Raw genomic sequence first — 12,934 nt, forward strand, 5'->3', positions numbered from 1 at the left:
GACACAGGAGCATGGCTGATGCTATTTCTTTATTGGTGGGGTCACTGTGAGGACAGAGGGGCGGGGAGGGAGCAGGTGGCGGGAGAGATTCCAGAGTGGCGGCTCCACCGGCTTACTCGCGGTAGTTCTTCCAGTGTTGGATGACTTCATAGAGCTGGTCGCCTGGGGAGAGTGTGCTTTGCACATCTCGGTGTCCTTTGACCTCATAGTTGGATCTCAGGAAGCCCTGAGCCACCCCACATTCCAGAAGATTCAAGGCGGCACGGAGGGCCCGCTTTGGGGGTACCCGCTCTGCAAGGGGAGGGCAAGATACAGGGAGTTAGACTGGGGCATCTCTGAAGGGCAGAGAGGTAAGGGATGGTTGTGAACTGCCCTCTGCCTCAGTTTCCTCATTCCCATAGGGCTGTGGCGGGTAAAATAGTTAACTTTTGATCAACCACCATAGGGAGCCAGCCCAGCCTGGAGGAGACCATAGCAAGCATCGCCTGCTATGTTGCTGCTTGGCCCCGACCGTCTCTGCTCACAGGCCCAGGGTCCGGCCCCCACAAAAAGCTGTCATCTATTAAACATATCTTTGGTGCCTCAGGAATTAACTGGTTGATTGGAGACAGTCCCTATCCCAGGCTGGCCTGGGACTCCCTGTGTAGCTGAGAAGGATCGGCTTGAACTGATTTTCTACTGCCCCTAGTGTTGGGATGAATGTGTGCATCCCATGCGGTCAGTGTGGTGCTTGAAGTTGAGCCCAGGGCCGTGTGCATGAAAGGCAGAGACTCTACCAACTAAGCTATAGTTGTAGCCCTGGTTTTTTTTTTTTTTTTTTTTTTTTGAGACAGGATCTTATTCTATAGTCTAGGCTGACATCACACTCACAATCTTCTGTTTCCAGTTGAGGAGTGTTGGGATTATAGCCGTTTACTACTACGCTTGCGTCTTCCCACCCTTAATTTATTATTGATCAGCTACTCCCAGTGTAGGGTCCCAATGGCCCCATTATCTAAAGAGAAAAACGAGGTCATGAGCATATAGGTGGCAGAGCCTGTGATTCCCTTCTCCCCACACCACCCCCAGCCCAGGGTGCTGGCTGCTTACCCATGTAGTTGCCCATGAAGGTGATGCCGATAGAAATGGGGTTCCAGGTGGGCCCTGTGTGGTCACCCTTGATGTTCCAGCCTCGGCCTTCGTACACATGACCATCCTCTCCAATGAGGAAGCTGTGGAGGAGGGGCAGAGCTTGATAAGGGTGGGGGGCTTCCCCCAACATCCTTCAGTCATCTTCTCCAATACTCAGGCAGCTGCACCCATTTATGGTACCCCGTTTCTTGCCAAGCACAGCTGTGTAAATACTTAACACTTTTTCCTCATCTTTGTAGCAGCTGGTGAGTTGCCACCCCTATTTTACATAGACTCAAAGAGGTAGGTAGGGCCAGCGTCTAAGGTGACACAAATCTTATTGTTATCCACACTACAAACCCAATTGTGTGGGTAAGGTTGGAATTCATTGTTTCCCCAAGCCTCTGAATTCACCTCGTCCCCCATCAAGCCCCTGGGGTTGGCACTACTGCCTTCCCACAGCCCAAATTGATAACCAGGGACCCACTTTGTGCCACTTACTCGCACAAAGTCACAGCCTCAGCGGCCCTGCCCCTCAGAAGTCTGCCATTGGGCCAGTGGGATGGCTTATCCAGTACAGGCCCTTTGCCAAGCTCAGCAACCGAGTTATGTCTCTGAGACCAGTGCCAGACAGGAGCGAACTGACCGACACCTGCAGGTTGCCCTCTGACCTCCATACCGAGTTGTGCCATGTGCCCACCTCAGCTAAGTAAATAAGTGTGAATAAAAGAGTTTTCAAATTAGTTTGTTCTTGTTCCAGCCTGCCTCGGTTCTCAGGGTTCTCAGGTATCAGGATTGTGGACTCAAGGGTAGAGGCTGCTTCTGTGTCTTTGGAGGTTTCCAGTTCTAGCACAGTAGATCTGTGAGCTTCACTCACTGACCAAGTCTCAATGGAGGACGCCCCCCATCCCCAGGACACCTTGGAGTTGGGGCAGCAGCCTGGAGTTGGTTGGATGCTGGAGGATTCAGCCTCTGAGGTGCTGATGAAGCCCAGGATGATGGAACTAGGAGTCCCAGCCTGTCTGCCACCTAGGAAGCCAGCTCGCAGCCTGCCTCGGAGGAGATGGGATCCAGAGGGGACGTGGGAATCCAGGGATAGGCTCAGTCAGCCCAGTGCCCTGGCAAGGTGCCAGCCTTGGTGAAGGATTCTCTTACAGAAGAGTAGGGGACACTTTGTGTGTGTGAGGCAGAGCCTGTCTCCTGCACAGGGACAAAAGGCCTGTCTCACTTTTGGTAGACACCAGACTACCAGCAGCAGGGTAGAGGTGAGCCATCGGCTGACTCCTGCATCCCCTTTGCACTGTGATGCCCTAGCCACATTGGCAGCACCGCACTGGGATGGAGGTGCTGTGGTTTTACAGGGATGCCTGCGAACCTCAGCCACCGTCATGATGGGCACAGTCAAGAGCTGGCTCAGTGGTTAAGGGTGTTTGCTGTGCTTATAGAAGACCTGGTTTGATTCTCAGCACCCATATGGTGGCTCACAACCTGTACTCCAACTTCCGGGGGATCCAGTATCCTTTTCTGACCTATGAGGGCTCGTGTACACACTGGTACACAGACTTACACTCAGGCACATACAGAGACACCCCCCCCCAAAACAAACAACCCAAACCTCCATTTACAGGCAAAGAAAGTAAAGTTCATATAATGTGATTTTGTTTTGCTGTAAGACTGTGGCCCTAGGTCAGTCTTCCCTAGTTCTCACTTCAATTCCCAGCAGCAGCTTTGATGTTGGAGCCTTAGAATGATTAAAATCTCAGGTGGAAAGTCCTGGGGACACCCCCAGGCATCTGACCCTTTGGTTTTGGCAGAACAGTCGGGTAGGCTGGGAACCAGCATTTCTAGTAAATTCTGCAGGCAGTTTGGCTCTTAGCGTATAGGAGTCACAGGATTCAAATGCTCCTGTTGGAAACAGACTCAGGAGTAATATAGTCTGTGACACTGAAAAGAAGCCCGTGTGACTGATGAGTGTGTCCCCCAGGGCCCGTTCGCGCAGCCCCAGCTCTCTGGTGGTCAGCCAGAGGGAGCCTACTAACACTTGGGCTAGTCTATGCCTCTCCCCCACCCAGAACCTTCTGTGGGTATTGTCTGACCTCTGTCTTCACCATGACCTTTGGGGTCCCTGCCTCAGGCCTGGTCTTTGATAGAATCTTCTAGCTCTTGCCTCTGTGCTGCACCCCCATTCCCAGCTTCCCTTGTCTCTCCTAGAGCCACATCAAAGCCACAGGAAGCCATCCCTCACCTGGGGATCTGGATTCTGTTACCCTTGCCTACCTGCCCCCACCCCTTTTTGGAGATAGTATCTTGTTATGAAGCCTGGGCTGTCCTTCAACTCGTAGTAATCCTCCTAGCCTCCCGAGTGCTGGGATTACAGGCATCTCCATGACTAGCACAGGCCAGCCTATTTCCTCTCTGTTAAAACGTGTGTGTGTGTGTGTGTGTGTGTGTGTGTGTGTGTGTGTGTACGTCAGAGCAACCATTGGTCCATCAGTAGTCTGTTCTCTCCTACTCAGGTTAGAACTCAGGATGTTAGGCTCGCTGACAAGTACCTTTACTTGCTGAGCCATCTAGAAGTCCTTTTTCTGTGCATCTGTTTCTATCCTGAACGCATCTTTTTCTGTCTTTATGCACACAGGACTATAGTGCTATGTCCCTAGCAATGGCCCCATCTGGAACTCTGGCACATGGAAGACATTTGCTCATAGATTTGGGACCATATGTTAGCCAGTTTCCCGGCTGTTTGGTATTAGGGGCCCCAATCCCATTGGCCTTTGCAGAAAAGGAAGTTGAGCCCAGGGCAACAATTTCCCTATGTAGTCCCCTGCCCTGGGTCTCTGGCAGCAGATATGCCCACTGATGCCAGGGCTTGGTGTGAGGCTCAGTCAGCCTGGCATTGTCCTGGCAAGGTCTGGGCTTTTAGGAAACTGTTACCTTATGAGCCTATAGGGGTGACACCTTGGTGTGTGTGTGAGGCAAAGCCTGCCTCTTCCCACAGGGAGACACAGATCCAGCATCAGGAGTTGGAACAGTGAGGTCGGCCTCCTCCCACCCACCCTGTACTCACTTGTAGGCCACGTCGCACCATTCCAGGTTGCTCATGTGGTAATTCTGCACGTTGCGGGCCTGCTGCTCACAGGAGGCCGGGCTGCTGCAGGTGCTGCCTGCCGTGTGCGAGATCACCACATAGCGAACCGGGTGCTGCAGGCGCTGGTAGCACTCAGATGGCCGGGCCTCCCACTCGCTGCGGGGCACCACGAAATTGCAGGAGGTGCCCAGGCCCAGGAGGCTAAGGAGAGTCCAGGCAAGCAACATGTTAGACTAGCGGACAGCTTCTGGGCTGTGTATGAGTCAGGCCCTGGACCTGTGGAGTTTTATCACCTGGGGCAGGGTGGTGGCATGAAGGGCTTGCTTCACACCTGGGCGGGACTTTCTGGACTTGTCATAGAGGACCTCAGTCTCAGCTTCCTCTTTGGGCAAGGGTGGGACAGCGATGTGGCCTTTGCTCAGATTGTGAGATGGGGTGGGGGTGGGGGCAGAAGACAGAAACTTCCTTATCGGGAAGGGCACAGAAGACCAGGTCATCTGTCTTTGTGGTTTTCTGGGATTACCAAGACTTGGATCTCGGCCCAGCTTTGTGTCTTCTCAGGGAGGACATTGTGTAACCTTTCAGGAAGTTGCTTAGGTGAGGGACCCAAGGCTTCGGCATAGACTTCCTTTCTGTAGGTGGAGCATAACAAAGGAACCTTTAAAAATATATGTATGTATGTATTTATATTTGATGGATCTGTGTAACTTGAATTCACTCTTTAGACAAAGATAAACTTGAACTGAAACGGCATGAGTTCGCAGCCACTGTGCCTGGCTGCAGATTCCCTTGGGTCCAAGTCTGAAGATGCTCAACCCTACAGGCCAAGAGGCTAAGATGTGGAAGCTTTCAGTGGACTCGGAGACTGGACGTTGCTGCCTGAGAAACAGCAGGCAGTAGTGTCTCTTGTCCTGAGTCAGAATCAGACCCAAGCTGCCTGTGCCTGAACCCCAGCCCTCGCCAGTGCCTCAACCACGCGGTGCCTGTTTCTCCAGTATGGAGATGGTAGCAAGGTTTCTGACTCCCAGAGTTGATCAGGAATTGTATGAACGGACTGGGTTTTGGCCCCTGAATGTCTGGCACATAGTGTCATCACCACTACTCCCTCAGGTTAGCTCCTGTCTGTGATGTGGTTTGCATGAGTGACCATAGCTGCTCCATTCTGGAGAGAAGGGACTCTGAATGCTGAGGGTCACAGTCACTTCAGGTCACACGGAACGCATGCCCGGCTCCTATTCCCATACCTCTCCATAACACATGGGGAAATCAGGGCAGACCGCCTGTCTTCCTGTCTTCTTTGCTTATACTCTAAATGATTTTGGGTAGTCCTCCCATGGAGCATCTCATTCTTCTTCAGGAAGCTTTCTTGCTTTTCTTCGATAAATCTATGTTTACTCTGCTCAAAAGTAAATGATACTTTTTGTCATGCTACAGGTGGTACTCGGGGCCTGTGCATGGAAGGCAAGCACTTTACCGCTGAGCTACACCCCCAGCCCCTCACTGGGGGATTCTAGGCAGGGGCTCTACCACTGAGCCATGCTCTGTAAACTTAATGTTAAGTTTCTAAGCTCCTGATTTCTTGAGATTCTTCTCTTTGGCATTTCTACAGGGTCCCCATGGGAACAGAGTCGGCCAAGCATGTTCAGTGTGTTCAGGTGTAGCAAGAAAGGAAGGGTTTTGTGGGTGATCTGGCACAGCCGGAGTAAGGGAAGCACATGCTGTTGGGAATGGTGAGGCATTTGGATTCACTATAAGGGTCTGAGAAGCGACTAAAGAATATTATTCATGTTGGGGATGGCCCTCAGAAAAGGCCTGGTCAGATCTGAGATGTGGTCTCCCAGGGCCAGAGTACAATCTGGGAGACCACCGAAGAGTGCACACAGTTCAGGAGGAAAGAGGTAGTGTGAGGTGGAGGGATTAGAAAGAATGGAAGTGGCTCAGTGAGTGAGGTTATGCTAAGTGGGGAATGGAGAGATGGCTCAGTGAGGAAGAGTGCATATGGCTGTCCAGAGGGCCTGAGTGCTCACGCACCCACATCAGGGTCTCGTAACCACCTGTCATTCCATTTCCAGGGAATCAGGTTTTTTAATCAGTTGCGCACACACGCGCACACACACACACACAGAGAAAAGCTAGTGGGGAGAGCCATATGACTTGGTGGTAGACCATACATCATTTCAATCATCCAGTAACTGCTGAGTACTTGTGCCGTCCCTGGTGTGACGAAGAAAATCTGCTTTTTTTTTTCCTTTGGTGTTTTGAGACAGGGTTTCTCTGTAGCTTTGGAGCCTGTCCTGAAACTAGCTCTTGTAGATCAGGCTGGCCTCAAACTCACAGAGATCTGCCTGTCTCAGAAAATCTGCTTTTGTTGGGCTTGCTGGTATGTACTAGGACATACTAGGGTGTGTACTTGGGAGTGTTAAGGAGGCAGCAGGATGCACAGAGCCTGGACTCAGGCGAGGGAGAGAAGAGAAGCAGAGGGAGCTGGAGCCCTGGGTCTGTGGGGACCTGCTTGATGGAGCTGTGTACTGGCACCTGTGCCAAGCCCTGGTGAGCTGTGCCTGTTTTGGGGGCTGGCAGAGGGAAGGAAAGGGCACCAGAAAAGCCGTTCTGTTAGCCAGGACACTGACCATCTTTTGAGTAACACCTTGATGATGTGGGAGTGTCATATATCAATCTGTTGATTTCATTGGCTAAGCAATAAAGGAACTGCCTCGGCCCATTTCATTGGTTAGAAGATAGGTGGGAGGAGTAGACAGAACAGAATGCCGGGAGGAAGAGGAAGTGAGGTCAGACTCCACAGCTCTGCTCTCGGGAGCAGACACCTCAGAGAGAGACGCCATGCTACCTGCTCCAGGGAAGACGCACGCTATGAAGCTCCGACCCAGGATGGACTTAGGCTAGAATCTTCCCGGTAAGCGCACCTAGGGGCGCTACACAGATGATTAGAAATGGGCCAGAGCAGTGTTTAAAAGAATACAGTGTCCGTGTAATTATTTGGGGCATAAGCTAGCCGAGCCAGGCGGCTGGGGTTTTGGGGACATAGCCCCGCCGCCGCTCCCTATTACAACAAATGACGCCCAGACGTGGGGCTAACTGAGTCCACAGAAAGCCTGAGAAAGCTTGGAAAAGAATAGAGTAAAGCATGTTTCTTGTGGCAATTTCTCGGGTCTACTCTGCTTGCTAGAGGCAAGCAAGCGCCTCATCTAAGAGAGGCTTCCTGACTCAGCTTTAGCTGCAAAAGCCTGCAGCTCATTAAGAGGTCCTGCCACGAAACACTTAAACGGTGTTGACGAAAAGCTGAACGCATGCTTTTCGGTTTTCAGGCGTAGCAGGAAAAAAGCTGCGCGTTTAAAAATGCCGGCTTTCTGGGCCATCCTGCCAGGGCAAACTCTGACTGTTTGAGGCAGGAGGGCCGGCTACCGAGAGAGGACTTGAGTGTTGTCTGTTGTAGCTTGCTGGCTGGCAGGGACCTTGCAGCCAGTACCTCAGCCAGTACCTCAGCCATGAGGCTGAAAAGCTAAGGAATGGGCTGGATCCAGCCGTCAAAGCCACGCCTTTAGTCCTACTGATATTGCTTGGTAAATTAAAGGCTCTTGTGGTCAGAAAAAGAGAGATATACAGTAAAGAGAGATTCAAAGACAGAGAAAATTTCTGAATGGTTTACTGTGTGTTAAAAATATATGCAGACTAAAAGTTAAAATTCTTAAAGTAAACCTCAAGTAAACTTCAAGGTGTGGTAGCACACGCCTTTAATCCCAGTGCCTAGAAGGATCTCTGTGAGTTCAAGGTGTAGTAGCAAACACCTTTAATCCCAATGCCTGGGAGGCAGAGACAGGCGGATCTCTGAGAGTTCAAAGACAGCCTGGTCTACAGATATATGCTCAAAAAGCAAAAAGTTAACTTAGGAATGTCTCAGCTTAGATTCTTAAGCGCCTAATGATTTAAAGGCGCAAATCAAAAGTGCTCCTGGATAGTAAAAAATTGCAGATTCACAATAGGACAGATTCAGACCACTAAACGAGTCACACTGTTGGATGAATGTACGTAGGCTTGAGAGAGAGAGAAGAAAAGGAATACAGAAAATAAAGTTAATGGTTTAAAAAGAAAAAAGTAAAAGTAAAGTCTTTAAAGAGACAGAGTACAGATAGTTATAGATATAAATAAAAATAAGCCGCGTAAAGATGGAAAATTCACAGAGAGTCTGGATTATGTACATTGTGTTTTCTTTAAAATTTTTGACTGTGAAGGAGCTAAGTACAGAGAGACATTTCATTACATGGGCTGCCAAGCTAAACCAGAATGGATATAAGGGTATTATGATTTCAGAATTTGGATCTAAGGACATGATGCTTTGGAAAAGAGATTCTTCTTTTGTTTTCACAGAGGATGAGACTCTATGGATTTCTTCTATTCCGATTTGGTATGATGGACCACGTCCTCCTGAAGGGTTGCTGTGAACATCTTCAGAAAATTGCCTTGCTCAACTGCCAACTGAGATAAACCTGGCACACAGGTTACACCCTAAATAATCTGATTAATGACGCCCCCATTCAGCAGGAAGCAGTTTGGAGAGAAAAAACTGCGCCCATGTTCCCAAATATAGTTTATAAATGTTCTTTTACATTTAAAGGGGGAAATGATATAGGTATGAATAATTTGCATTGGTATGGATTTTAAGGTCAATTTTGTTATATGTATAAATGTTTCTGATGTAACTTTTACTTGATAACTGTTATATGTAATTTTGCTATGTTAAGGTTAAAGCCTTCGTTTTTTTTTTGTTTAAACAGAAAAAGGGGAAGTGATGTGGGAGTGTCATATATCAATCTGTTGATTTCATTGGCTAAGCAATAAAGGAACTGCCTCGGCCCATTTCATTGGTTAGAAGATAGGTGGGAGGAGTAGACAGAACAGAATGCCGGGAGGAAGAGGAAGTGAGGTCAGACTCCACAGCTCTGCTCTCGGGAGCAGACACCTCAGAGAGAGACGCCATGCTACCTGCTCCAGGGAAGACGCACGCTATGAAGCTCCGACCCAGGATGGACTTAGGCTAGAATCTTCCCGGTAAGCGCACCTAGGGGCGCTACACAGATGATTAGAAATGGGCCAGAGCAGTGTTTAAAAGAATACAGTGTCCGTGTAATTATTTGGGGCATAAGCTAGCCGAGCCAGGCGGCTGGGGTTTTGGGGACATAGCCCCGCCGCCGCTCCCTATTACAACACCTTGAGCCTAGAAATGGAGAGAATCTGAACTGAGTCTCCTGGGGTCTGGAGACAATATGGTACCAGGTTCACAGAATGCACTTCGTGAGAGACTGCTCCTCCTGCGAGGGGACTGAGGACTTGACTCCAAGTGTGCTCTTAGGAGCTTCATGCCTGCTGTTCTCTGTTTGAGGCAGAGCATTCCTGTGGAGCATGCTCCTCTCACTGCATCAACCTAGTGGCTTTGAACTCATAGCGATCCTCCTGCCTCTGCCTTCCAAGGGCTCCTTGTTCTCTTGTTTGTTTTTGAGGCAGAATCTCAGGCAGCCTAGCCTGACTGTACCGGCTGAGGTTGACCCTGAGCTCCTGATCTTTCTGCCTCTGTCTCTGAGAGGTGGAAGGGGGAGAGAAAGAGGGAGAAGGAGGGGTGGGGAGCAGAAGCAGAAGGACATCCAGGACAGTGTCCAGTGACAGAAGGTAAGGGAAGTAGACATTTCAGGAAGGAAGTAGTCACGCCATCTATGTCACCAAGTTCCAGGGTCACCCTGATGACAAGTGGAAGGGCAGGAAGTTAAAACCAGATCAAAGTGTATTATAAATGATGCCTAGGCCAAGGGCCAGAGGGTTTGTTTAGTGACCCAAGCCTTTTGTCTGTATATATTGGTGGTCAAGGTACAAAGAGCTAATTTCCTAGGCAGCCATTCGGAAACAGAGTCATAGTCGAACCCCAGTCTCACTCCATGCACAACTGATAATTTGTGATGCTGGCTGCAAGTCAGGCGCGAATAAGGAGCCACCACACACGGCTCACGACATTCAAAGAAATTTAATTAACAATCATGTTTCTTTTCTTTCTTTCTTTCTTTTTTTTTTGAGAAAGGGTCTCATTATGTAGCCCTGAATAGATTGGGACTGGCTATGTAGGCAAGGCTGGTTTCAGAATAACTGATCAATCAATTAAACCTTTTTTTTTTTTAAAAAGGATTCTCTCTATAGCCCTGGCTGTCCTGAAACTCCGTATGTAGACAACCTACTTCAAACTCAGAGATCTGCCTGCCCCTGCCTTCCAAGTGTTGGGATTAAAGGCCTCTGCACCATGACAGCTGGTAATTAAAAAATAGTTTTTGATTTTGTGTATGTGCCTGTTTGTGTGGATTCCTGTTTGTGGGTATGGGCATGTGAGTGAGGGTGTCCACCACGGTTAGAACACTGATCACCCTAGCTGGAGTTACAGATGGTTGTGAGCCACCGACTGTAGGTGTTGGGACTGAAACCCAGAGCCTCTTCAAGAGAAGTGTATAATCTTGACATCTCTTCAGGACACAACAATAGAAAAAAATTAATTTTTGTTTTGTTTTTATGGTCCTAGGTATTGAACCAAGAGCCTTAACCATAATAACCTCAACTTCAGAACTCAGGAGGTAGAGGCAGGCAGGCAGATCTCCGAGTTTGAGGCCAGTCTGGTCTACCGAGTTAGTTCCAGTACAAAGAAACCCTGTCTTGAAAAACCAAACCAAACCAAACCAAAACTCCAAACAACAACAACAAAACAAACAACCCACCCACCCAAACAAAGAAAAACTGAGCCCAAAGTGGTAGTGAATGTGTCTGTCTGTAATCCTAGTACGTGGGAGATGGGGAGAGGAGGGTCATGGATCGAAGAGCATCCTCACCGAGTACTACACGAGACCTCCTCTCTTCCTCTTTTTTTTTTTTGAAAAAAGAGAGAAAGGTACAAAAAGATACTGCTTACCTCTTTATATTTATTTAAGAATTGGTGACACCCTCATCCTCATCTGTGGTGGGGTGAAGAGGCTCCAACACATTCCTAGTGAAGGAAAAATCGTTAGCAGCCTTTTGGAGAAAGCAGTGCAATAGATGACATGTATGTCCTGGCAGTGACACCTGTAACTCCAGGTCCTGACAGTGCACACCTGTAACCCCAGGTCCTGACAGTGACACCTGTAACTCCAGGTCCTGACAGTGCACACCTGTAACTCCAGGTCCTGACAGTGACACCTGTAACCCCAGGTCCCGACAGTGACACCTGTAACTCCAGGTCCCGACAGTGACACCTGTAACTCCAGGTCCCGACAGTGCACACCTGTAACCCCGGGTCCTGACAGTGACACCTGTAACCCCAGGTCCCCACAGTGACACCTGTAACCCCGGGTCCTGACAGTGACACCTGTAACCCCAGGTCACGACAGTGCACACCTGTAACTCCAGGTCCCGACAGTGACACCTGTAACCCCAGGTCCCGACAGTGACACCTGTAACCCCAGGTCCTGACAGTGACACCTGTAACCCCAGGTCCTGACAGTGCACACCTGTAACCCCGGGTCCTGACAGTGCACACCTGTAACCCCGGGTCCTGACAGTGACACCTGTAATCCCAGGTCCCGACAGTGCACACCTGTAACCCCGGGTCCTGACAGTGCACACCTGTAACCCTGGGTCCTGACAGTGACACCTGTAACCCCAGGTCCCGACAGTGCACACCTGTAACCCCGGGTCCTGACAGTGACACCTGTAACCCCAGGTCCCGACAGTGACACCTGTAACCCTGGGTCCTGACAGTGACACCTGTAACCCCAGGTCCTGACAGTGACACCTGTAACCCCAGGTCCTGACAGTGACACCTGTAACCCCAGGTCCCGACAGTGACACCTGTAACCCCAGGTCCTGACAGTGCACACCTGTAACTCCAGGTCCTGACAGTGCACACCTGTAACTCCAGGTCCTGACAGTGACACCTGTAACCCCAGGTCACGACAGTGCACACCTGTAACTCCAGGTCACGACAGTGCACACCTGTAACCCCAGGTCCTGACAGTGACACCTGTAACCCCAGGTCCCGACAGTGCACACCTGTAACTCCAGGTCCTGACAGTGCACACCTGTAACCCCAGGTCACGACAGTGCACACCTGTAACCCCAGGTCCTGACAGTGCACACTTGTAATCCCAGGTATGTGAGACTGAGTGTGGGGGATCTTGAGTTCAAGGATAACCTGGGAAAAATGGGAAGACCTGCTTCAAATAGGAAAGGAGAGAGGATTGGAGCTCAGTCTTCATGCTTGCACGGCAACCCTCTCACCAGCTGCGCTGTTTCTCCAGTTCCCATTTTTTTTCTTTTCTTCTTCCCCTTTTTCCCTTCCCGTATCCCTCTACATTTCTTCCTTCTCCTGCTTCTGGGGCATGACTCAGTAGTATGGTACAGTCATGTCTAGAATCCCCTAGTGAGAGGCTGGGGTGTGGCTCAGTGGTAGAGCCCCTGCCTAGAATCCCCCAGTGAGAGGCTGGGGTGTGGCTCAGTGGTAGATCCCCTGCCTAGAATCCCCCAGTGAGAGGCTGGGGTGTGGCTCAGTGGTAGAGCCCCTGCCTATAATCCCCCAGTGAGAGGCTCGGGTGTGGCTCAGTGGTAGAGCCCCTGCCTAGAATCCCCCAGTGAGAGGCTGGGGTGTGGCTCAGTGGTAGAGCCCCTGCCTAGAATCCCCCAGTGAGGGACTGGGGTGGCTCAGTGGTAGAG

The 12,934-nt window shown here is 50.2% G+C and overlaps 1 protein-coding gene across 1 annotated transcript; it reads right to left on the reverse strand.

The window, feature by feature from the left end:
* Positions 1-16: 16 nt before the first annotated feature.
* On the reverse strand, positions 17-4,500 carry Pglyrp1 (peptidoglycan recognition protein 1). The gene is made up of 3 exons (XM_075990355.1): positions 4,178-4,500; positions 1,090-1,211; positions 17-291 (listed from the first exon to the last, which is right to left on the reverse strand). Exons 1-3 carry the CDS (start codon positions 4,423-4,425, stop codon positions 113-115), a joined length of 549 nt encoding a protein of 182 aa, XP_075846470.1. The 5' UTR covers positions 4,426-4,500; the 3' UTR covers positions 17-112.
* Between the last annotated feature and the right edge of the window lie 8,434 nt (positions 4,501-12,934).

This window comes from Microtus pennsylvanicus, chromosome 1 (assembly GCF_037038515.1).
Source record: "Microtus pennsylvanicus isolate mMicPen1 chromosome 1, mMicPen1.hap1, whole genome shotgun sequence".
NCBI classification, from domain to species: domain Eukaryota; kingdom Metazoa; phylum Chordata; class Mammalia; order Rodentia; family Cricetidae; genus Microtus; species Microtus pennsylvanicus.